The sequence below is a fragment of the Caretta caretta genome, chromosome 16 (assembly GCF_965140235.1).
Source record: "Caretta caretta isolate rCarCar2 chromosome 16, rCarCar1.hap1, whole genome shotgun sequence".
In the NCBI taxonomy this organism is placed as follows: Eukaryota; Metazoa; Chordata; order Testudines; family Cheloniidae; genus Caretta; species Caretta caretta.
Window position 1 is genome coordinate 14,370,570 of NC_134221.1, and position 27,574 is coordinate 14,398,143.

The window sequence follows — 27,574 nt, forward strand, 5'->3', positions numbered from 1 at the left end:
GAAAGCTAATGAGGCCCCCTCTTCATGGAATCTCTTTTCCAATATTAGTTTATGGGCCCCCAAATAAACATGCATATGAAGCATGCTGCCTACTTCTTAGCTGTCCTTAGTCTGCTTTTGCTAAAGCAATTCTTTCTTAAAGCTCATATGCAACAATAAAACCTAAAGGTCATAGGTGCAGCACTTCTAATTAAGAGACAATTTCTTAAAAATTGAACTGCAGTCTGATATCTGCTGCATTGTTAGTCTTTTCAGCCCCATATCAGCCAGGACACAATAAAATCCAGATTTCGATCAAAACCACAACTCAGATTTTAGTGTTCATTTATTTCAGAGTCATGCTTTCTATAAATACCTGAGTTATGAATGAAGGATGAGGCAGATCTGTAAGTCCAGATCTTCAGCTAGTGTAAACTGCCATAGCTTTATCCGACTTTGACAGAGCTATTCCAATTTACACCAGCCAGGGATCTGGCCCATTAGAACTCTCTCTAGCATAGGAGGTGCACAAAACTACCATTATTTCTGCCTGAATGATGCTTCCTTTCTCAGCTTGCCACACTAGATCTTGATGGTAAGTGGGAAGAACTTAATTGAATGGCATTTCCAGTACTCAGTAAAAAATACAGCATAAAATGTCCATGTAAGAGGCTGGGTTTATTTTGCCATGATGATGCTAAACATTTGTAAAGTTAAAATAAAACAAAGGATTATGTGATGCATTTTAATGGCCTGATTTTTAGAGGTGCTGAGTAGCTGCAACCCACATTGACAGCAATTGGAGCTGTGGGTACTCAGCACTTTAAAAAAAAAACAACAACCAGGCTTACGTACACAGATTTGTCTCTCATGCTGAAAAACAAACTGAATAGCTGCACAGTTTGGCAACAGCACTTTTGCCTGTCTCTACCAGCTAGCAGGAAAAAACAAACCCTGTGGTATCAAACTTATTTTTGCCACATTTCCTGCACCAATTTTCTATCTAACCATTGAATTGCATTAACAAGACTTGCACACAGCAGCTACTGGTTGTTCCAGATGCTTGTAATGATCCCAACAAACCTTTGGAGATGGGGAAAAAGGTGAGCTAAATGGGTGGCACTGGAGGTGAGATCAGTTATGGTCTACAGTCTTTTATGGGTGAAGTACTTCATTCAGAAAAAGATTCCCCCCCACCCCTTTAAATTTAGGAATTAAAAGAATTTCAAACCTGGCAAACATTTTTTTCTGATGTAACATGGATTACAGGGCATATCTGAGTCTCACATGAGGCTACTTAGAACAGCTACTTTTAAAAGCTATACTCCAAGAATTTTTTTTCAGTTTAGCAACAAAGAGTGCATTCTTGTATTGGATGGACACTGCATATTAGTGCTGGAAAATTTTCCCAGATTTATCAATAATTTTTGCATGCATGCAGTGTAATTTAAGTATCTGACCTCTAACTAAAACATAGTACTTTATAATGGAAGACTCTTTGAATTCCTTTTATTATATCAAGATTTTTTTTTAAAATGCTCATGTTGTGAAGGTGAATTGGAAAAGTAAAGAATACTGGCGTAAAGATGTAAATTCCAGGTACTGAGTTTCTTGGAATGAATGCTGAGATGTAACATATGAAATAGGCTAAACTGGAGTTTTTGAACAGGCAGCTGGGGTTTTGTCATACTGTACTTTGTCCAACTCCCATTGAAGACAATGTAACTAACTTCAATGGATTATGGACATAACCCTTTTACGATTAGCATTCAGAAATTCTGTGAGGAACAAGAAGTTATTATTATGTTATCATGCCATTACAATGATGTGTCTTAGAGAAGTTTTTAAAAAATTAATTACATTATTCAGACTATGTCACATCCCCCAGTATGGTTCTGTGTTCTAGAAAAACTGTCAATTAGTTTTTTTGAGGGGTGATCAAATTTCTCCTATCCTATTTACCATTTCAGTCTGCAGTAAGGATGAAGAATGAAGCATGTTTTGTTGAGAACAATTCAAGGGAACTTTTCAAAAGACACTTTCCAGAAACAGCAAAAGGGTTGATAGATATATTGTCTTTTAGGTTTACACAGGCAAAACATAACTCCCACAGGCTGTTGTCGTAGAAGGCAAATGAATAACTGAAAAAGGAAGAAAAAAATCTCCCCACAAAAAAAAACGGTCTCCAGGGTACAATGAGTGAAACAGTCCAACTTCTCAGCAGTTGGTCTTGTCCGGAAGTGCAGAGTTTCCAGTTAAAAGTTTGATGGAGTTTTAAAAAAAATTTTGGGCAGACAAGTGTGTAAGGTGAAGCAGCGTCAGGTTGCTGCCTGCCAAACAATAGATCTGTCTTTGATAAATATAAGACCAGACTGAAATGCAAATATGAACAAGAAACTTCAAAATAGGTTAATGATAAAAGCATGCTAAGAAATACTTCACAATTTCAGGAATGTTTTCAATTGTTCCTATAACATTTCAGACACAGTGCCTGATGCTGCAACACAAACAGTGAGTCACTGCTTATAACTGCAAGTATTCATTATCAGGAAGTGCAATGGGACTTCCCGTGGTATCAGTATCATCAGTAGAGTTTACAAGACTATAATCCATTTTTAACGTTACAGTTTATGGACAAATAGTCCTATTGACTTCGGTCCCAACTCAACAAGGTGCTTGAGCACATCTCTAAATCAATGGGACCACTCACAACCCTAAAATTAGGCATGCATTTAAGTCCCTTGCGAAAACAATCCATTAAGTGCGACTGAGTGAGTATGAGTTTCATAACTGAGTCCTATGTCACAATACTTTATAAATTATTTTCAAGTAGTACATTATTATCCATTGTTATTTATTCTTTTTTTTAATTTATGGGACCAATCCTGCAAACACACGAGTATTATTATTTGTTTTACTGTTGCACCTAGAAGCCCTAGTCATGGCCGAAGACCATCATTCTTAGGCACTATACAAACAAAGAACAAGTAACTTTGCTCACATGATTAGACTCAGCTGGTGAAATCCTGACCTCATTAAAGATAGTGGGCATTTTGCCATTGACTTCAACAGGGCCAGGGTTTCAGCCTTTGACTTTCGTGCTGGAAGGATCAGGTCCTATTATTAACTATTATGCCATAAGCATTTTGACCATCTCATCAAGTAAGCAGGAAATAGGTTTTCAACATTTTATTTCCTTGGGGAAAGTAAAAGGAAAACAGATTGTTACTTTCAATCATTAGAAGGAAGAAATCTAACAAGCAGTGAATCCCTGAAAACCCTTGGCTGAATGTAGCCAAATACAAACAAGCAAACAGCTGATAGGGAGGACTAAAGCTTCATTATCAAACCCTGGCAAATGTTATCTAGTGCATTAGCACTGCATGTAGTTCTGCCAGCTTATCCGAGCACACACTAATGAGAGATACATTAGAACAATAAAATACCAAATAAGGCTCTAATGAGTAAGACAGATCTGATTTATAGAGTTCAGAAAGAACCACCAGCATTACAAAGCTGCAACACAAATCCCAACCCCAGTTCTTTAACTGTTCTGGTCCCAGCTACACTGCAAACAAAAGTTCATGTTCATACACATGCCAGACAGGTACAAGCACAGTTAGTCCTAGGACTACCTACTCCCTACCAATTGGGTGGGTAAGTCTGACAATCAGAGAAAGGATGGACTTGTGGTTAAGGCATTGTTCTGGGATTTGGGAGATCTGGTTTCAGTTCCTAGCTCTGCCACAGGCTCCCTTGTGTAACCTTTGGCAAATCTCTCAATGCTTCTATTCCCCACCTACAAATGGGGATAACTATAATTCCTTTCATCCATTTTTCGTCTGTCTTGTCCATTTAGACTGTAAACCCTGCAGGGCAGGTACTTCTTTCACTGAGGGTCTGTACAGCACTTAGCCTAACAGGACCCCAATATTGTTTGGAGCCTGTCAGTGTTACAGTAAAACAAATAATAAAAAACAACAGCAACAACCACCACCCAATGGTAGTAAATATGCACAAAGAAGAGTACCAAGATTCATCCATACTGCTCGGTGGCCTTATTGAATCAATCACACCTTGAAACCAGAAGTCCATCTCCCTACAACAGTGGTTCTCAAGCCTCTGTTTATGGAGCATAATAGTCTGCAGAAACATTTCCGGGGGTCTGCAGAGTGAAACACAGGGACAGCTGGGATGTCGAAAGAGAAGTCGATCCAGGCACGTATGAAGTGGCATGCAGCATAAATAATTTGGAGAACCACAGCAACATTATAACACCTATTTGTAGGTCCAATTTATTACAATAAAAACAGGTGTTCCTCTTCCTCATTGTTTGCAAGCATTTGAAGGTTTGGAACTGTGGCTGATAAAACTCAGATATGTGGTGCTCTGTTTAGCTGCAGTAAAATAAGCAAACTAAATTCTGGGCTACATAAATAGAAGTAGATAATATAAACAGTAGAAATTATTCCAGCACTGAGGGATGAATTAGATCATATTTGGAGTACTATGCACACTTCTGGTCATCTTACTCTAAGAAGAATTTTACAGACAACATACAACCACAAGGCAGGACCAATGGAAGAAAAGAAATTGCTAGTATGAATTGTTAACCTTGCATTATTTTATATTTATGGCTAAAAATTATTGACTGCAAAATGTTGATTCATAGGCTAGCTTACAAACAATGTGCAAATTCCTGAGCTCTTGACCCCACTTTTACTTAGTCCTTATTCAGGCAAAATACCCACTCAATTCACTCAAAGTGCAACTGAGTAAGAATTATTATTATTTGTATTAACATAGCTCCTAGGAGCCCAATAAAAATGGAGTAAGATGGTCCCAAGCATCTGACACAAAGTTAACTAGTCTCACATAGTATAATAGTCCATGCCTTATTATTACATCCCTAATGAAAGTTTTTTGCCCCACATTTGATCTTTACCAATTCAGAAGTTTGCAGTTTACATATTTTCCCCCAGTACTGTACTTTGTAATATAAAGTGAGGAAATGTCTAAGGAGGATGCATTTTTATAAGATGCTCAAATGGCTATTTAGTGAAAAACTGTTGTGGTGTACAGCTGCTAACAGAAAGGAGATGACGCCAAATGGATATGCTGACATAACATCCAAAAGCATCTGATGTTTCCATTACTTGCTCTCCTCTTAGAAGAGCCAACACAAAATCTGTACACAATACATGAGGGTATTTACGAAATACAGCTGCTTCTTCCTGTTAGGGTGACCACATGTCCCGATTTTATACGGACAGTCCCGATATTTGGGGCTTTTTCTTACATAGGTGCCTATTACCGCCCATCCCGTCCTGATTTTTCACACTTGCTATCTGGTCACCCTACTTTCTGTACTTACCCAGAGACACTGTAGCCATTAACCCTTAGTTGACCAGAAAGCAAAATTCATAAATTAATTATGAGTCAAAGTGGAAAAGCAGCTGTTAAAAATCACAAGACTGTCTGTCAGGTAATAAATAAACTGTAAATAGGACTCACCGTTAGAGAACATGCAAATAACTATCTGGAAAGAATCAATGCTTTCATGTACAGCCCTGCCTGTTGGGAAACAAGCACTTAGAAAGAAGGTGTGTTGGTATAAACTGAGCAATTCACATTAGGCTTAATCCCACAGATCTCATGAAGACATTACCAGGGCAAAATCCCAGTGAAGTCAATGGGAATTTGGCCTGAGTAACAAGTGAGTAAGGATTGCAGAGTTTAGCCCAGCTTCATGTTTAAAGCAAGAAAAAAGCAGCTGCTTATTCACCAAAGGTGAAATTCAATTTGTGCAGAGGACCAGAGGGCAAGTCCAAGTCCTGTGCACCACTTACCTCCCGCATAAGCACTTAAATGGTGCATAGGCTGTGTGTCTGAGCTGTGTAGAGGTGAATTTCAACCAGATTGCATATTTTGTTTGCATTATTGATTTACTGGTATAAATTCACAGCAGACAAAGGGGTGGGGGGGGGGGAGAAGAGAGAAGCTAGGGGTTTGGGATTATTTAATACAAAGGGTGAAATAATTTTCTCTGTGTTAAACAGATTTTTAAATAGTGCAAGATTTTTCCAACTTTTTATAATAATAAAAACAGAACCCTAAATTTTCCAAAGCGACTAGTGATTTGGTGCTGCATTTCTTAGTGCTCAACTGGAGTTACCTTAAAACGGGCCTGATTTTCAGAGGGCAGATGGCTCAGCATTTTCTGAAAAACAAGGCCCTTTAAAGGTTTGTCTACACTGCTTCTCAAAACCCATCACAGTGAATCTCAGAGGCTCAGTCTTCAGACTTGGACTCATGCTATGGTGTTCAAAACAGCTGTGTAGACGGTCTGGCTCAGGCTAGAGTGAGGCTCTGGAACCCATTCCCCTCCCCAGCTTCAGAGCCCAAGCTCCAACCTGAGCCCAAATGCATACACAGCAGTTTTTAGTGCCATAGCACGAGCCGGAGTCTGTAGACCCAAGCTCTGAGACTCACTGCCATGGGTTTTAAAATGCAATGGAGACATACCCTGAGGGGCCTAAGAACTGGGACACCCAGAATCCCTAGTCACTTTGGAAAATTTAGTCCTGAAGCTCTTGATGGGGCAAAACCTCTGAAATGCACATTACTGCTATTCATCTGCGACTCTGGAGAAGTTTCCTCTGTGGCTTGTTTGCAAGGTTCTTTTAGCCGGTAAACATCTTATCTCACTTTATTATGACTTGACTATTGTTCAGACAATGTGAACTGTAAAATGACAAATGAAGGGAAGCTTTAAACACGGATCAGAAGTCTTTCCATGTCCCTCAGATCTTCTGTAAAAGCAGCTCTGTATGTACAGGATAATAACAATTTATAAATTCTTAATGAAAAGGGCCCCAGCCCACAGGCTGAGAGAGCAGCTAACCCTGCTGGTCCGCCTCCTTTTGTAAAGGCAAGAAGAGCTGCTTCTCCCAGGAATCCCTCTAACTGGCAGCCTTTGCAGATCTATACATAATGGGACTCTGCCAGTGATACACTGACTATTTGATGCAACAATAACGGACACTCCTCCTACAAGGAGAAATAACATGGTCAGTTTTAACACAATCAAAAGAGCCTAGGAGCATCTGGAGGGAGCAGGGGGGATGTAAATTTCAGACCCCACTGACAGCATTTTATTGTAATTACTTTTATTGATGAGAAAACAAAATAATATAATGATTTAAATTGTTTTGTGTGCTTTTATCCTTGCAGGCTGACATTAAATCACTCTGAAATATCTTATTTCCCTTGGTTATTTGCAATCAACCCCATTTATTACTGAATAAAAAATGTCAGGGCAATGGCATATAATGACATGTACATATTTGTGTGTATTGGGGCACTGGGCCTGGGGAGGTGGTGGCGGTTGGGAGGATTTATGCAGCTATCCAGCAAAGGATGGTTGTGTGGATAAGGCACTGGACTGGGGCTCAGGAGATTTGAATTCTATTTCCAGTTCTATCATGAGTGACTTGGGAAGTCACATAGGGCCTGGTCTGAAATCCACTGAAGTCAATGGAAGTGCTCCCATTGACTTCAGTGAGCTCTGGATCAGGTCCTTACTCTTTCTGTGCCTCAGTGAAATAAGGATAGTAATTCTCAACTTCATATGGTGTTGTGAGGATAAACTCCTAAATGTCTGAGGCACTCAGTCACTACAGGGTTAAGGCTATAAAATTAGATCAGTTGTAGGTTTTTATTTAACACTGGGACTGGTGAGGGCAGGAGATGGTAGAAGCATTTTGCACTTTCAATGGGATTCAATGCAACCCAGGAGCAGACATATAACAAGCTCAAGCACCTGCAGGAAGCATCTATAGAGGCAAATGCAAAGAAGAACCCCACAGCACAAAAGAAAGAGACAGCAGCAGAGCACAGGATGTGAAAAAAGCCCTAATGCAAACAAAACCTTTCCGGATGTGGGCTGAAGATTTACAGAAGATGCACTATTTAAAAAAACCCAGAGCTAATTGTGAGGAGTCAGGAACCACTCCTCAGTGAAGGTTAAAGTTGAGTTTCCATTATAAGACTCTGACACTGCCCCTCAAATCCTCATAAAAAAGTCAACTTTCCTGCACAATGTGAACTGTTGAATAGCATTTCTGTAGTCTCTGGATTGAGGAACACGGTGCTGACAGCTCACAAACTCCAGTTTCTCCTGTTAGAAGCTGACAGCAAACATTATCTTATAACAAATTGATCATTATCTAGGATGTAACTATGTGGCTTTCCTGCCTCCCACCTTATTCTGCCAGGTGTTGAGCACCTTCTGCAAAGTGCTGATTGCCCTCAGCTGCTATGCAAGTCAGTGAGAGGCAAGGGTGCTCAGCACCTCATGCAACTGGGCCCTAAGCGCTTCCTCTTTGAAAAGTGATGCTACAAAATGTTACATATAAAAACAGGCCCTTAAGAAAAGCAGACAGGCATTTTTTATTGTACAAAATCTGCAAAGGCACCGCTGGGTACCACGCCATCCCATAAAGATGTCAGCTCATTAGTGATTATAGCACTAAAGAAAAGGAACAAACAACAGAGCGATTCCTTATATGTATGCTGGCTGGTCTGCTCATGTGATGACTCATTTCCCCAAATGGTCAAAAAATTAAATGACCGCATGGTGGTTTTTGAAAGAGAACTACAGCAAACTCCTTCATCCCATTGCCATCACAACTCAGCTGCAACCCACAGTGTCACCTACAAGTTTTTCTCAGTGTTAACAGCATCATGTTAGTCCATTTTGAGGATTTCCAAACCAGGTCCCTATAACTGGACTTACTGCAAAGTTTATATTTTGTAACCTGAGCTCACTAAGCCAAAAAGCTGAACTGGCAAAACCTTTCACAGGAGAGACACACTTTATGCCAAACTGCAAGTGTGAGTGCACACCGAAATACTGTGTCTGCACACAGCTAATGTTTATAATTTAAAGCCTGACTGTGAATGCAGAAGGGGAGGTAAGTGCAAGGAGCCTAACCCACACTTTGTCTGCATGTGCAGAAGCTGGCCACAACTGCAGATCTCCTGATCACAGGGCGTGGTCCCTGCTACTGCCACCAAAACAGGGGCAGGAAATGAACAAAGCTCTCACCCTGCCACTTGACCCCCGGCACCAGATGCTTCCCCCTCTTAAGTGGCACAGTGAGGATGCTTCCCTTGTGCACTGGCAACCACTTGAGCCTCTCTGAGGCACAATGCTTCCCGGAGCTCCTCTTGGGTGCATTGAGTAGCTATCATTGTTGTATAAGGATGTAGTTGCAGAGACCAAAGATGATCCTTCTTTTAGAAAGGTGGGGTTCTGGACTCCAGGGGACACACCAGACTGTGGCTGTTACAGAATCTCTCCTAGCTGTATGATGTAGTGTTAAAATAAAAATCATTTAGTTGTAAAGTACAAACTCTCCATGCCTTAATAAAAAGGCTAACACATTGGAATGGTGCATCTCAGCACTATCTCCAAGGGGACCAAGGCATATTGGGTAGAGTCTGGTCTGTAATATTTACACTTTGCAGTCAATTGATCCTGCTTCTTGCCCTTCCTTTAGTTCCCGAGAAGTCTGTCTTTAAACACAACTGAAGCAAAGCAGCCATTTGAGACGCTGTTCATTAGAGGGCCTAACATCAGCTGCAAGCTCTGATTGCAGCTCTAGGAAGAGCCTATCTAAAAGGCATGCTCTAGCTCCACCATCACCTGACCCCACTCCCAATAAGGTTTGCAGAGTCCTTTTAGGTGTTGATCACTAGCCACCCGACTGCAGGATTTCCTGCTGCATTTGTCAAAGCTGGTTATTGTCTAAGGATTAAGAGGTGGGGGCTGATCAGAGATGCAGAGATTTCCATAGCCTCCTCTTGTTCTCAAATCACAGGATGCATCAGTGAATCACAGCTTAAAAACAAACAACAACAACTTGCAAATGTAATTGAGATGCACTGCAGAATTTTAATTCCATTTCTCTGCAAAGGCTGATGCAAAAATAGCCTGTACTGTCTCCTCATGTTAGCAGGTACAGGCTAAAGCAACAGAGGCGTTTATCTCAAGCCCCAGAAATGAGGGCAACTAATCACGTTGCTTGGGAGCACCCTTTTCAGCCAGCAGACTGAACATCACTGGCACCAAATGAAGCGAGATTGTCTGTTTTCCTGGCCAGAAAGTTTTTGGGAGTGAAACTGTGGTAGCCAAGTTATGAAAGGCAAACGAAATTAGAGACACTGTAATAAAAGAAGGGCAGAAAATTATCTCATTGCATCACTTGAGACTGAACAGTTTTTGTATCTCTCTGCCACAAGTTAGCTAAAGCTACCCCCAACTGCAGTTCTTGGTTAAACAATATCCTATTTTGCACTTAGGAGTTACGTAAGGGCAGACCCAGTCACACGGGCAGGGTGAAGTAAAGGAAGGCCATTATTCACAGCCTGACATGGATAAATCCAGTTTAACACATGCACTTAGAAAACACTGTCCTCTCTGTTTAGCAATATTATTGCACATTCAATTCGTTTTGATAACCCCTTCCTTCTATATCTACCATGCTGCTGACAGCATAATTGGGGATTTGACAGATGCCTTCTGCAGGGAGCAGTGGACACTTATTGACATCCCTCCCAATAGATCTTGCCTTTCTATTTATTTATTTATAGCCTTCAAATACATCTATTTATTGCACTCTGCTTCATTTTGCAATAAGTTTAATTTACAAAATGTGATAATATGGTGGCCAAATTCTAGTTTATAAGTTTAATTTACAAAATATGATAATATGGTAGCAAATCTCTCCCTCCTTTCTTCCCCATTTCTCTCTTCATTTTACAGGGAAGGAAAATAAAGTTTGCCTTCCAGAAATTGCCTCACATTGTCTTATGCATCATTGATATGTGAATTAGTTATGGTCATAGAGAGGAAATCAGTGTTAGAGCCGGGATTAGAACTCAGGAGTACCTGTTTCCTATCCCCATACTTAGATAACAAGGTCATGTCTGGGCTTGATCTCAGTCTTGCATAAAATCTTGGAGGTGAAGGGGGGTTCCTAATTTTATAACTAGAAAATGAATTCTAGGATTTATTTTTAATAGATAAAGCATAGATAATCTCGTTCTAGCACAGAATGTGCATGAAGCATTACATTTTTGACATGCTAGGATATACTGTCACCTGAAAAATACTGTGACAAATCCAGAAAAGTGATAAGGGATTAAATTTGCATGATGAATTTACAATTAATAGCAAATGATAAAATCACAGGGGCCTTTTCTCCTTTGATATGCCAGAATGCTTTGGGGAAATTTTCTGGGCTTATTGTACATTTTGTTGTGCTGCTCCTAACATAGGGAGACCGGATGGTATCTACCTACCTCCCAACTTCCATAATGCTGAATGTGCCAGGGATGTTCTAACATCCCATTGATTTCAGGGACATATTAGCGTATGACAGCTTCCCAGCATGAAATTAACTGGGAGTGGCATGCAGCAGACTTCCCAATGTGCAAAAACTGCATTGTAAGGGCTTGGCTACACTTGCGAATTACAGCACAGTAAAGGAGCCCCGGGCGCACTAGCTCACTACCTGTCCACACTGGCAAGGCACATAGAGCGCTCTGACTCCACGGCTACAGCGTGGCTGGTACTCCACCTCAGCAAGTGGAATAACATTTCCTGCGTCCCTGCTGGAGTGCCGCAGCACCAGTGTAAACGAGGTGTTGCATTACTGCGCTCTGACCAGCCTCCAGAAACGTCCCATAATCCCCTTAAGTCAAGTGGCCACACTTGTCATTGTTTCTGAATTGCTACAGGAATGCGGATAAGCTCTTTGAAAGCTCCGTTTCTGACAGCCGGCTGCTTATCTGCTCCGAGACAAAGCAAGCCATTAGTTTGGAATGCTGTGTGTGAAAGAGAGAGGCGGGGAGGAGGGGGTCTGCTGCTGTCTGAACTTACAAGAGAGCATGCTGACATGCTCTCAGCACCCCCAAAAACCCGCTCTCCCCCCCCCACATACACAAAACACACTCCCTGTCACACTCCAGCCCACCTGCCCCATTTGAAAAGCACGTTGCAGCCACTTGCATGCTGGTATAGCTGCCCATAATGCACTGCTCCCAATGCCGCTGCCAGTGCTGCAAATGTGGCCACGCCAGTGTGCTTGAAGCTGTCAGTGTGGACAGACAGCAGTGCTTTCCCTACTGCGATCTCCAAAGGCTGGTTTAACTGAAAGCGCTCTACATCTGCAAGTGTAGCCATGCCCGTATATGTAACTCTTTCGGTATAAATCAATACTCACTTGAAATTTAACAGCTTTAAGAAATCCCCAGAAATTAATTAATTAAGAAATTAATTGCTTGAGGGCTAAGCAGAAAACATGTCTCTAACACTACAGTTTTAACTTCATGCAGGAGGTGACAAACCTTTTCTCTGCTAAGAGTTCAGTGACAATACATCATTTGTGGCCTGATTTTCCAGAGGTGCTGACTTCTGTTGGTGCCCTCCACCTCTGGAAGCCAGGGCATTAGATTTTAAATCAACTACATATTGGCTTGCTTCAAAATGCTGGTTATTTTTGGCCCACATGGACTAAACTGTGCCATGCAAGACAAAATTGCCCTTACTAATTTTAGCTAAAAAAAAAATCTCATACTTCTGCATCTTCCAAACAGATGTACAGTTCCATCAAGAATAGAAGTGATTTAGATAAGACATCTTCCTCCATGTTGCTTTCTTAAATTATAGCAACATCACTGAACTAGATGTATAAACATACTGCATCCTCCTGCATGTACAATTGTGAACGTGGCTAAGGGACGACTTCACATTTCAGGCCCTGATTGCAAAACACTGATACACATTTAAAGTTAAGCGTCTGTTTAAGTTCTTTGCTGAATAGGGGCCAACATGCAAAAGCTACAAATAATGTTATAACTTGATGCCAACTGTGATCCAGCAGCATGTTGCTAATCATTGGCATACAACACTGGATTCCAAATTTTATGTGGGGTTTAGACTAAATACATTATAATGTACTCTATGAGATGATAAACCTGATGTTACAGACAGGGTTGGCCCTAAATATTAGCCCAGTCCTACAATCCCTACTCACATAAGACATCCCATTGTCTCTAATATGGATGAGGGTTGAAGTCTCAGGCTCCATCTTAGTACACTGACAACAACGACAAGAGATATCATTTTAGAGCACGCATGTGGCCGATAACACAGAGTCACAATGCTTCTCATTAAGCAAACAAGGTAGCAAATATGGATAACTGCATTAGAACATCATGTATTAAATATCTTTAGTGTATTAATATCATTGATGCATCTAAAAAGAAAAGAAGAAAGAATTCCCTGCATTTGATGGCACTAATAAACCAGAAAAAGCCCCCCCAAAACAATACATACTATGAGGCATCTATCTGGATGAAGTGGTGCTAATCAGTGTCAAGCAAGACCTGCAAGCAGGGCCGGCTCCAGGCACCAGCTTTCCAAGGCGACAATTAGAATAGTCCATGCCCTGCAGCGGCAATTCAGCGGCAGCTCCGCTGCTTTTCCCGCCGCGGCAGCTTTTGGGCAGCAGCTTCGCCGGTCTTGGCGTGGCGGCAATTCGGCGGTGACTGCTTGGGGCGGCAAAATTGCTAGAGCCGCCCTTACCTGCAAGGATACTTTACAATATGAAAATCTTTTCTGCTATACAGCAAGTCTGTGTGTATCATGAATAACCACCCTGTCTTGGCTGGGATGCAGTCATGCACTAACACTTCATTGTCACCAGTGGGATGTTAGGACATCTCTGCTATATTCAGTAGCCTGGAAAGCAGGGAGTTGTGTTCTACCTGCATCACACAGCAACAGTCAACATGTAAATTATCGTCATCACCAGTCATCCTTGGAAAATTACTATAACGCTGATTCTGCCACCCTTGCTCATGATGAGTAGAAAGGACAGCAGAATTGGGCCTTTATTTGTGAATTTCAATGGGCCCCCTTGCAGAGTAAGGCACAGAATTTGGCTCTTAATTAATACTGTGCTTTAATAGCCATTCTGCTGATTATTTCTATTTTATAAAGGGGGGAAAGTCAACAATTATACTGGTTTGCCTTTGAACAAATCATTTAGGTGACCTGAAAAATATTCTGGTCCCTGCCCCTTTGATGCTTACAGTACCGTGCTTTCGGTCCCAAGCACTAGCAGAGTTTGCCCATGCACTTGCCATTGGTAAATCCTCAACACTCAGCCTCTATGGGTTAGATTACTTTTGATGGACAGCTAAGATTAGCACACAAAGTATTGCCATCCTTGGCTTTGCTGCTGCAAGATCAATATTTAATAATAGTGAAGTCCAAATCTTTCTCTATCTAGTTGTCCTAGAGGTTGAAACCTGGGTGAGCTACGCTGCTGACTGGGAGTTACGAGTTTCTGAGTGGAGCCCAGATCCTCGGCTGCTAGCCAGTGAGGACTGATTTTGAGTTGGGGCAAGATCCTCATCTGATATAAACTGAGTTAACCCCACTGACTTTAATGGAGCCATGCCCATTTCTACCTGCTGAGAATGGAGCCCTCACTTTTTTGGGCAAATGGAGGTGCCCCACTACAGAGAATCCCTTGTTTAGGCCAAGCTATGGACTGACAGAGTTAAGATGACACGGTGGGTGAAGTAATATCTTTATTGAACCAACTTCTGTTGGTGAGCGAGACAAGCTTTCAAACCTTGTTTCTCTAATATCCTGGGACCGACGTGCTGCAACAACACTGCATACAGTTAAGATGGTCAATTCTGGAGTACATATGTTATTAGTGGGACTGAAGGAGCGACCATTCTAACATATGTATTTACAAATGGAGTGCCTTGCCACCTGGCTTACCTTTTCAACATCTGCTTTCGTAACGTTGATGTCAGCATCCATTTTCTCAAAATACTGCTGTGCTCTATCGGCTTCCTTGCAATCACGTTCAAACCGCCTTTTACTCTGAAAAGGAAAAATGAGCCCATCAGATACCGGAGAGAAACACGATTTGAAATTCAACCAAGTAAGCAACACTCGCTAATTTCATTTTCTGTAATCACTGTCAAGAGTTTTTGAGAACAGCTCATTTACATCTGCATACATTTCCACACTAAACTGCAAAAGTTATTGGAAAGAAAATATTTGCTCTGATCTTCAGACAGATTGGCTCTGATGGTAACGCCAGTCTTGATGTCCCATTAGTCTCTCAGCCTCTTTCCATATTCCCCCTACACATGGAACACCTTCTTGCTCTGATCTGCCAAATCACTATCCTCTCTACATTTAAACCCCTCGCTTTTTCTGTGAAGGCCACAATAAATGAGCCAATACTATCTTTGTTATTTTATGTGTGCACATATGACTGAACAACTAAGGTGTGTACATGCATAAGCTGAGTATCCATGGATAACACTCACCTTTTCTTACACAGTCCCCTCCTGACAGTTTCTCACCTTCCCTCATTGTGTCATTTCTATTATTGAGGTCCAGATTCTGCTATACGGATGGCACTTAAAGGGCACTATTTTATATCTTTATATCTTGACTTTTAGAGTCAAGTTTTCAAATCATGTTCTTTTTGATTTCAGATGTTCTCCTCAAACCATATCATAATCTCTTTTCAAACACAATGTTTAGAAAGATCTCTATGAAGACAGTGTCAATATAGCTATAACATCACTTCTGAAAATGTTTCCACTTACTGCTTCAAGCTGTTTCCAGAAAGTTTCAATGTTTTGTTGTGCCTTTCTGCCATCATGAAAGTGCTGTGGAAAAAAAGCCAAAATATTATAAACAAAAGAAACAACAAACAATTACGTTAGAGGAGATATAGAAAAAAAAAAAAAAATCTTGCATCTATTCTGTGACTCTACCAAGCCACACAGGTGTACGATAGCTATTTTATGTCTCAGCAGGCCATGGATTTACATCGGTAACAATTAAAGAGGTTTCATAGACAAGGTATTATTAATCCCTTTAGCAATTCTACCTCGCATTGTTCACTGTAACCCTTAATTATTGGTTTCCCATTCAACCATCCCCACACTACTCCCATCTGAACAAGATCTCTTTAAATACCAATTGAACACTGCCTCTGAATCAAAATTTTTCTCCATGTGACACTTGCCCAGCCATCTTCATGATACAGAATCATCCTCCTTGACTGGCACATTCTGGTATTGATACTGGTCCTTTATTAACTGATTTTCATTCACATACAATATGAGCATGTTCTTCTTTCCCCCTGTTACAGGCTTAAGTCTGTGGGACCAGCTGTCCTCTTCTATTCGGTTTTGAGACGTGTCCAATTACTTTGGATTCCTGCAGAAACCTTATTTTTCATATATTTTCTTGTCTACATTAAGCTGCTATAGAAAATTTGACCTGTGAAATGTCTGTTAAGCAGCCTATTAAGTAACATATCTTGTTAAAAACAGATTAATCCCCTTACAAGAACAGTAGTGTGAATTTGCATTCTTCATATCATACTATAGTCTTAGTAAGAGATGCTTGCTTGAAATTCTCCTTAATTAGAGTCAATTCTAAGCAACAGCTCTCAGCACTTATAGACTACTCTTCATCAGAGGCTCTAATGTACTTTACAAAGATGGGTATATCCTCTTTTTACACAGGAGGAAGGTGAAGCACATGGAAGTTAAGTGGCTTGCTCAGAGACACACACTGACTCAGTGGCACAGCTGTAAATAGAATACAAGAATCCTGACTTGCAGTCCCCTGCTCAACCACTATCGCACATTGCCTCCTGTAATAGCCCCTTGACCAAGAGAAACCCCAACAATAATCCACTAACTGGCCAGACATGCCTTTACATTGCATCACTATTTCCATCTGGGAATTAAGCACCATGCAGGGTCAGGCATTATACCTATTTTATGCAAAATGACAACACACACAGTTACGTTAGAAAGGATAAAACCCCATGCTTCACTGTCAGAGCCAGCTACTAATTGGTGGGGTTAGGAAGAAACTACCCCTATAAACAGATTAATCCACAAGTGGCCACTTCAGGGTTTCCTGCACCTTCTTCTGAAGCAGTTGGTCCTGGCCACTGCCTGAGAGACATGATACTGCATTATACGGATCACTGGCTTGATTCAATATGGCACTTCCTATGTGCCTTTCTGATGTCACCAAACAAGCAGGCCATTTCCCATGTGGGGTTTAAAATAAGACTCCAAAGACCACTATCATCACTCCCACAGAACACCTAATAGTATCTAACACAAACTCATTTTAACCTTCAGGTGAGGGAAAGAATAAAGACCAGTCTGAGGATTCTAAATACCACAGTATATAATCCCAAATCTCTCATTTGGCCTGGGTGCTCATCTGCAGCTAAACAAAGCAGTGCTGGACATCATTTCTCTTTAATTTAATTCCCTAGAATTTTCATAGTAGAGAGGAAAAAGAGGGAGACCCAATGTCAGTAACACTTTTAACTACTCTGAAACTTTTAATTATGTAACAATGTCCAAGTGGGATTGTCACAGTCCCATCTATAGAGAACACTTGAATGTGAAGCAGCCAAGCCATAAAAGGCAATGCAGCTGAAAAGCTGGCAATACTACAGCTCTGAAGAACACATCCTTTCCCATTAACTCTGATACTTGTGCTATTCTGACCTTTACCCACCACATTTAACTTCGGTGAAAAAACACACTCACCGCAGTATGACATTACAAAAACATGTCACTGTAAATTCCCTGCTCGAGGGGAAAAAAAAACAAACCAAACTCCTCCAAACTGATTTAGAGTTCCTTACCTAGAATTAGATTCACACCAACTCATCCTCTGATGCTCCCTTTAACTCCTCAGGCTACTTATGAGGCAAGATACAGTTTTCTCCCCAATATGGACTTTTTGAAATGCTCCTACATTTAACTTAATTTCATAGATCTGTTCTCCTGAACTCTACTTAAGTAACAACTGCAATTTAACTCTAGTCCTTTTAATTTTCTTTCTGAGCAATATATCTCTGACAAAAAAGATATGGGGAATATTATCTCACTTACACTGAGGCTGCAAACAAGATTGATTTCCTTTCTTCACACTGCATTTCCTGCCTGTAGCTATCCTTCATAAATGTTTATCGATTTCCTTGTCTTCTCTACTTGCAGATTTGCTGCCATGCGTGAAGGGAGCTGATTCCTGAGTACTATACCTGCTCAAAGCCCTTAGTGTTACTATTTAATGTTTCATAAATACATATAGGGGACAGACAGACTCACTCACTCACGAATTAGGATTTAACAGAACATAATTTAGTGGCTGGAGATAATTCTGCAGTCAAAGCGAAACAAGAAGATAAGAGCGAACATGAGATCGTTTATTTTCCAGAGCTGGTTTCACTGGAATCAACAAAAATGTTTTAAATTTGTACGATCTGTAAATGTTATTTTCAGGTTGATGTTCTCTACAAAACAGAACTCTACAAATTGCTGTAACGTACAAGACAGAAGCAGCCAATCATGATCTGAGCAAACAGCGGTCTCTTCAGATACTGCTACATGTTAAAAGAAGCTCATTTTATATAAATGAAGCAATGAGACCATGAAAAGGGTCTTGTCTTATTCTGCAGAGTTAAAGTTTGAATATTTTCTGTATTTCACTGTACAATTGTGTCATCTCAATTTCAAATTCTGCATCTTGGTATTTTTCTTACAGCTATTCTCTAAATTAGTTTGTAAACAAACCAGTTTGGCTTGTAGCATTTATGTCTTTCTCATCAGAAGTATGCCTGAATGTAGTGATAACTGAAAAGCAAGGTGGGTGCGGTACTATCTTTTATTGGGCCAACTTCTGTTGGTGAGAGAGACAAGCTTTCGAGCTTACACAGAGCTCTTCTTCAGATCTAGGAAATTAACTCAGCCCTGGTCTATATTACAAACTTATGCCACTGTAACTATGTCACTCAGAGGTGTGGAAAATCCACTCCCATGAGCAACACAGTTATGTTAACTTCCGGTGGTTAGTGACAGTGCTAAGTGGACAGGGAGGCTTCTCATATTTCAAGGGACATTCAAGGTGAAGTGGCCCGCTAACACTCCTCCAGTCATAGGAAGGAAAGGGGAGGTGGAAGCAGATGGGAGGGGGCATTGTTAGTGGGTTACAGATTGTTGTAATAAAGTCTGCTGCAGTTTCCACGGTATACATCTGATGAAGTGAGCTGTAGCTCATGAAAGCTCATGCTCAAATAAATTGGTTAGTCTCTAAGGTGCCACAAGTACTCCTTTTCTTTTTGCGAATACAGACTAACACGGCTGTTCCTCTGAAACCTGTCATAAATCTAGTGTCTCTATTCAGTCCATGATTTTTAGTGTCTAGCAAAGTTACGAGCTCCCAGGCTCGTGTTTTGAAAGTATTCTGCAGGTTTAATTTGAGGATGAGGATTGATAGGTCAGATATCGCATGATAGCTTTGTGAAGTGTTCACTCACAAGTGATATGGTATTTTTGTCTATCATTTTCCTGTGAGAGTTCATTTGAGAGCATAGTGATTGTCTGGTTTCACCTACATAGCTGCTATGGGGACAACAATCTAAACAATCTGTTCAAGCCTTGTGTTTAGCAGTGACACTGAGTTAGGCCTTGTCTACACTATCACTTATGTTGGCAAAACTTATGTTGCCCAGGAGTGTGAAAATGCACCTCCTGGAGCGACATAAGTTTCACCGGCATTAGTGGTAGTGTGAACAGGACTATGTCAGAAGGAGAGCTTCTCCTGCCGACATAGCTACCTCTGCTCATTGAAGGTGGTTTAATTATGTTGATGGAAGAGAGTGGCTACATGAGAGATCTTACAGCCGCGCAGCTGCATCAGTACAGCTGTGCCACTGTAAGGTCTCTAGTGTAGACATAACCGTAGTTTCCCAGATCTGAAGAAGAGCTCTCTGTAAGCTTGAAAGTTTGTCTCTCTCTAACCAACAGAAGTTGGTCCAATAAAAGATATTACCTCGCCCGCCTTGTCTTGTTAATATTCTGGGACCAACACGGCTACAACAACACTGCATGTAGTGATAAGCGTAAGATACACTAGCAGAGTGAATGATAATACATAGCACTTTTCATCCACAAATCTCAACGCACTTCACCACCTCTGTAAAGTGTCATCATCCCCATTTTACAGATGGGGAAACTGAAGCACTGAGCAATGAAGTGATTTGCCAAATGGCACACAGGAAGTCTGTGGCAGAGCCCAGAACAGAACACAGGTCTCCTGACCTGCATTCCTGTTTTCCATGCACTGCATTAGCCTGACTTCTGCAAATTCTTTTCTTTAACATTATTTTGTAGTCTCTCTCTAAAAGAAAGTATATTTCTTGTTCAATCTTCTGGATTTTGAATTTAAGAAAAAAATAGATTTTAAGACCAGTTTTCCATTCATGAAGTTTCAGGGAACATGTTCTAAGATATATATAGTGAGAATGTGTTTAACCAGATCTGATGTTCCCATTAATTAGCTATTCTATCTTTTGCACATACAGCATATGTGAAAATGACAAATAATTCAGGAAACCATGTTGAACATCAGCACTTCTAATTATTCACACAAATGTATGCAGCTGAGTCACAGCAATGTGCTTATTTAAGCAGTTGATCAATAAGGAACATGGCATTCCCTTCGGAGTGTGAATGCTCGAACCCTGACCTGACCAAGCTATTTATTTTAAACATGGAGAGTCAGATGACAGGCAGGATGCAGTTACTGGCATGCCTGGCACGGAATACAGTCAGACATGTGCAGTGGAGTGGCCTGTTGTCTCTGTGCTTCTACTTCCTCTGTCTATACCAACATAACCACACACCCCTAGTGGACACAGTTTCTCTTTCTAGACCAACTCGACCACACTACCTACTTGTCACCTCCCAGCCCACACTGGAGCCCCTATGGGGTACCATCAAACAACTACAACCCATGCTGAAAGAAATCTTTCCTGAACCACCTCTTCCAGTCTTTAAACAACCCCCCAACCTCATCATCAGATGCAAGTTCCCCACAGACCAGGACACACCAACTCAAAGCAGTGCCAGATCCTGCCAGAACAACAGATGAAAATCTGCAGACATATCTTCACTGCTGCAACGAACAACACACCTTTCAAGATACACATGCCGGTGCACCAAATGCCCCAACAACAACTACATGGCTGAAACCAGACAATCACTACACTCTTGAATGAACTAACACAGGAAAATGATAAAAGACAAAAACACCCCATCATCTGCAGGTGAACACTTTTCACAAAGCGATCACTCTACAGCTGACCTATCAGTCCCCCTCTTCAAAGGAAACCTGCACAACACTTTCAAAAGATGAGCCTGGCCGCTTAAATTCATAACTTTGCTAGACACTAAAAAATCATGGACTGAATAGAGATACTGGATTTATGGACTCATACAATGATCTTAACCCACTAACAATGCCCCCGCCCCAGCTACTTCCCTCCCCTTTCCTACCTATGACTGGAAGGGTATTAATGGGCTACTTCACCTTGAATGGTCCCTTGAAATATGTGTTAACTACTTATGCTAAACAATCTGCTCCACCTCGTGTTCCGCTGACACACTCTGAGGTCAAGTCTACACTACAGATTTACATCAGTATAACTATGGTGCTATGGGGTGTGAAAAATCCACATCCCGGAGCTACACAGTTATAATGACCTAACACTCCCCATCCCCATCCCAGTGTAGACAGCGCTATGTCAACGTGAGGACTTCTCCTGTCAACCTAATTAATCCACCTCCAGGAAAGGGGGTAGCTTGCTGATGGGAGAAGCTCTCCCGTCGGCGTAGCAGCGTCTTCACTGAAGCAGCTGCACCACTGCAGCATTTTAAGTATAAACCTGCCCTGAATGAGTTTCCCAGACCTGAAGAAGAGCCCCAGGTAAGCTTGAAAGCTTCTCTCTCTCTCTCACCAACAGAAGTAGGTACTATAAAGTATATACTATACTTTCCCACCTTGTCTCTGTAATATCCTGGGACCGACAGGGCTACTACAACACTGCATATATACTAACACAAAGCATACATGAAAGAGTAGTACCCAAAACAAGACCATTTAGAGACTACAGAACTAAGCAAAACAATGCAATGAACTATGGAGAAAAATCCTTTAGCAAAAGAAAATACAGAGAAAACTTACAGGGACAACTTAAAAAGAAAAAAGTTTCCCTTGTGATGATGTTGGCTATACTATGATACACTGCAGAATTTTCAGATGCTTTGGGTCTTATCTGGCAACTGTTACTCACATGACAAATCAACATGCAGTAACATTGCAGTTAGGCATTTGTATCACAGTAATGTGAATGTTTCCTTCTTAAGTCTCCCCAAACTGCTTTTTAATCTTCACTAAAAGGTCCAGATATTCTGGTAACAACTTTGCCAGCCTTGAGATTTTTCTGGAAAAATATTTTTTTCAAGGCATCTGACCTACAGACGAGTTGAACAGCTTAACAACCCACGTAAAACATATCCATAGCCTTCATGACCATCATCATTTACACCAAGCAAAGTGGATATAAAAGGCTACCAGATCAGAATGGTAGCATTTTGTTCCAATTTTGTACTAGTGTAAATGAGTGTACAAGGTGCAGGACAATGGGGAATCAGACCTATTACCACCTGATGGCCTGTGTGAATGGAGTTGGGGCCTGATTCAACTACTTTTGAAGTCATTGGGAAAATTCCCATTGACTTCAATGGGAGGTGTGTAATGGAGTGCACTCACCTCTCACGAGTGCCCCCGGTGGAGAGTGCATGTGCCTGCAGTTTTTCTCAATTCCCTCTGCTCATGGTGCCCCCTGTTGGCTGCTGCGCATATCAAGTGGGTCTCCGGTGACACAGCCCTCCAGCCAAGTCACACTCTGTTCACGTGCAAAACGGAACAAAACAAACCCGTTCCAAGGTATGCTGTCCAATCGGGCCTAACTCAAAATCCTCAGTAATGTCCTGCAGCCCTCCCTGGGCTCAGTACTTTCACTGTCCAATAGAGCCCATCATGGTGCCACTCCATTGGCAAAGTCTCTATAGCTCTCCCCGGACCCAATCTCAGTCTGACGAACAGGGTGTCTCTCAGTACCCTACTTGACCAGGTTGCATGCAAAGGTTCCTGCTCTGGGATGAAGAAGCACCCCCAGCGCTTCCTACCTGGAGGCTCTTCGCCTGCCCTTTGGTCCTCGGCTCTCCAGCTGGGTCAATCTAAGTTCTGCCCCCTTCCAAGGGGTGGGGGATAACAGTTCCAAGTACAATCCCTTCCCTGGGCCTGTCTAAACTCCCATCTCCCCTGTGACTTGCAATACACAGGATACAGACTTCAAGAAAAAAAAATTACTATGATCAACAAATACATATCCCTGTTGATGCAAGATTTATTCCCCCTAAGAAAAAATGTTTTAGATATTAAACTGATCGTGTATTTGATCATGGCTGAAAAGTAAAGAAGTGGCTATTCCTGAAAAGCAAAGTAAGATTGGCCTTTATATAGTATTATAAACACAAAACTACATTAAGAGAACATTAAGGTTGCAAAGTCAAGAACTTGAAAGTGAGGGAATGCCACATTTAATGTTCCCAGCACAACCTTAATCTGCCCCCTTTATCTATAGGCCTTATCAAACAGTCTTTAATTACATCATCACATACTATATTTTCAACAAAAAGAAAAGGAGTACTTGTGGCACCTTAGAGACTAACCAACAGGATCCCTATCTTCATCAGTGCACAGAACGGACAGCACTCACTTAATGAGCAGCTATTTACTATTTTGTTTTCTCTTCATTGTTCAACGTCTGGCCTCGTGCTTTATTTACTCCACACTATTTACAGGCTGCTCTGAAGACAGAATTATTAATTGTCTCATGGGCTTTTCTATGCCATTCGTCACTATAGTTTCTGAGTGCTTCACAGACATTTTTATGTGCACAACACAGGGGAAATTTTACCCATAATGCAGAAGATGGGAACAGCAGAAGTGTGTAATATTCTCATACATCTGTATCCAAAAAAAGAGATGGATCTGGTTGGTCTGGTTTTAGACTTACAGGCCTTGACAGTGCCCCTTTAAGCAGTTTGTTCTTAATAATCTGAAACCTGAGCCCTTAGGACTCTGTTCCAGCTTTCTTAAACTTAGACATGCATAGCTGCCCATACCCAGAAGGGCATGGGCTGCACTGAATTCTTCTCAAAGAACATCCAAATCATGGGATTGAGCCTGTTCCAGTTGGAGTATTTCCATTTGGAATTAGGCCCTTTCCCATTGCACACAAGGTACTGGGCTATGGCATACAGTACTGTATTTTAATGCCTGTGTAAAATATAACGGCTTTTTTTTGGGCACATCACTTTATTTGGGATTCTACCATGAAGGACAAAGAGACTTTCCATCAGTACACAGGAACTTCCACATCACCTCGAATGGATGAGGATTCCAAATATGTATTGCCAAAGCTCCCTCCCTCTCTTCCTTTAAAACAACTTCACCTGTCACTGGAGGTTTCCATAATTAATGGCCACACTCAGCTAGATTGTTCTGTATTATTATGATTTTTTTGTATTGTGCTTACTGCTACCTTTAAGACTCTAAGCATTTTGGTGCCGAGACCTGTTATTTGTTTGGCACAGTTCACCCAATGTATAGCACTGTGCACACTTGAAGCACAATACAAATAATAAGCACCATGACAAGATTTTTTCTGATGGACCACAGCTATTGACTAACAAATTCAGTTGCTTGGACTTTTAAATATATGGGGAAAGTGCACAAAATCCTAAATGGACACTTTGCTTAGGGTTTTATATAAATATACATAAATAAAATTAAAATAACTATGTTTTAACTAGAAGAGGAAATCAATTTAATTTTTGAAGGCACACTATCAACTTTTATTCTTTTTTTACATTTAAATTGAGTCCTAGGGTAAATGAGCTATTTTAAGCACCATGCTTACTGGAGATGTATTTGACATGGGGTGAAATTCTGGTCCTATTAAAGTCAATGACAAAACTGCCATGGACTTCTGTGGGGTCAGAAAGCATAGAACAATGGTTCTCAAACTTTTTTCATTTGTGGTCCCCCTTGGAAATTTCGAATGGAGGTGCGAGCCCCTTTGGAAACCTATTGTCTATATACAGTACACCCTCGCTATAATGCCCTTCAGAATAATGAACCTTTGGCTACGATGAACCCGGTCCCTGGATCCCACCTCCAGGCCCAGAGCTGGAGGAGCTGTCAGCCCCCGCTGCAGAACTCTTTTGCTATGATGAACCCCAATGGCTTGGATCCCAAGGGGTATGTTAAAGCGATGGTGTACTGTATAGAGTTGAACCCCAATGGCTTGGATCCCAAGGGGTATGTTAAAGCGAGGGAGTACTGTACAGAGTTGAATTCTGTTCAGTCAGTTTTCAGTCTAAGGCTATGTCTACACTTCCATTTATGTCAGGAAAACGTATGTCGCTGATGGGTGTGAATATTCCACCCCCGGAGTGACATAAATTACACCGGCATAAGCACGATTGTGCACAGCACTATGTCAGTGGAAGAGCTTCTCCCACCGACACAGCTACCACTGCTCACTGGGGGTGGATTAATTATGTCAATGGGACAGCTCTCTCCCATTGGCATAGAGCAGCTATACTGGAGATCTTACACTGCTGCAAGCTCTCTAGTGTAGACATAGCCTAAGTCTTTCGCGAGCCCCAGACAATAGAACACCTGTAGCAAGCCTATTGACACTACAGTGCTCAGCATTGTTAACGTCAATGCAGCTGAACTGGGGTCAGGGATGGTGGGAAATTTTTGAAAAACTTCCCTAGACAAAGCATTACTCTTTCCAGCTGGGCTGGGGTTGCTGGCAGCAGAGCTTGGTGTATGCCATCTCAGTATATCTCACTTAGCCTCTGTATGCCCCTTTGAGGGTGGAAACAAAATGTATTCCAAATTCTCCAAAGGAGAATAATGACATTGTGTGACTGCACTGAAGGAGCCATGGAGGTTTGTGTGTAATTTTAAACTTAAAGGAATCCCTGAGAGACACAAAGGACACAAGTTTCAGAGTAGCAGCCGTGTTAGTCTGTATTCGCAAAAAGAAAAGGAGGACTTGTGGCACCTTAGAGACTAACCAATTTATTTGAGCATAAGCTTTCCTGAGCTACAGCTCACTTCATCGGATGCATGCAGTAGAAAATACAGTGGGGAGATTTTATATACACAGAGAACATGAACCAATGGGTGTTTATCAGGACACAAGCAAGATCAGATCAGAGCTATCTGTCCGGTATTAAAAATTGCTCATGTGAAACATTTTACTTATGAAAGGTTGTGATGAAACAGCCTTATTTGTTTTGCAGAAACAAACAGTGATTGTCCCCATGGGTTGAGTTTCAGCTTTATGTCACTCTGTTCTATTGATATTGCAGGTACATGGAGAAGTAATATTGCAAAGCAGCCCAATTATCTTCGATTAATTTACATGCAGATGGTTCAGCAAAAAGTGTTCTATGCCTAGACATTTCAAAATAGATTGAGTACAAGGGTTTTTCCATTTTCTATCTGACCCCTTTACATAGTCTAACTAAATTATGATATAGTAGAATACATTTTAACCAGCTGCTTTTTTCCTTCTCTGCTTTTCATTGTTTATCGTTCCAAAGGGCATAATATAAGACTGGCACCATAGTGGTTAATATCAAAGAAGCTCTGTCAATTTAACAATTAACCTTTCTATCTAAAAGTTCTCCCTAATATCATTACAAGTTACTCTTAAAATTCTTATCGCCGGAAGAGATTAGAGAAAGTAATAATTTTTCTCTGTTTACCCACTTTATTTAATTTGTGCCTATGGCAGCTCTTTGTAGATAGGCCATTGCAGTTTCTCCCATGTAGGACATAGGAAATATACTGGATCAGATGTGTGATCTATTTAGTCCAGTACTCTGTCTTTGACACTGGCCAGCAAAAGGATTCTCAGAGAGAGGGGAAGATGGGATTTGCCTTACCAAGTGGGGGGTCAGTGTTAATGAGACAATTCAGTTAAAGTGGAAGTGGGCTATTTTCAACAGTAAGGGAACTCCCGTCTTTTCATGAACTGCGTATTTATACCTGCCTACTGTATTTTCCACTCCATGCACCTGATGAAGTGGGTTTTAGCCCACGAAAGCTTATGCCCAAATAAATTTGTTAGTCTCTAAGGTGCCACAAATACTCCTCGTTGTTTTAGAAGGTGACAGAAGTTGCCTTCCCTCTCTATCAATTAACCTCAGAGGCAGGAAATGCTGTCTCTTGAGAAGAAATCTTTGCTTCTAAGATCTGGTCTTGAGGTTCTCTCTCTCTTGTTTGTGACTGTAACCAAAGTTTAGCACTGTGAACAGTGTCATGAAATACATGAGTATCTTTACATGTGTGTATTTATTTATTTGGTGTTTTTCAGATGTGTGATTTAATCTTGGTCTTTTAGATAATCTTTAAATTCGACAGTTGCGGTGTAACGGAAGGTGCACTGTGGTCCTGGTAGCACGAGAGCTGCTGCAGGAGGAGGAGGTGCAATAGTGATGGCTATAGGGATCC

General features: G+C 41.2%; 1 protein-coding gene across 25 annotated transcripts in view; it reads right to left on the reverse strand.

Moving 5' to 3' along the window:
* Positions 1–27,574, reverse strand: part of FNBP1 (formin binding protein 1) — a 157,473-nt gene that overhangs the window by 46,925 nt on the left and 82,974 nt on the right. For all 25 annotated transcript variants that reach the window (XM_075120637.1, XM_048823028.2, XM_048823021.2 and 22 more), the window contains 2 exons: positions 15,691–15,753; positions 14,846–14,950 (listed from right to left, as the gene is read on the reverse strand). In XM_075120637.1, coding sequence (XP_074976738.1) covers positions 14,846–14,950; positions 15,691–15,753 — 168 coding nt within the window. The remainder of the gene's footprint in view (positions 1–14,845; positions 14,951–15,690; positions 15,754–27,574) is intronic.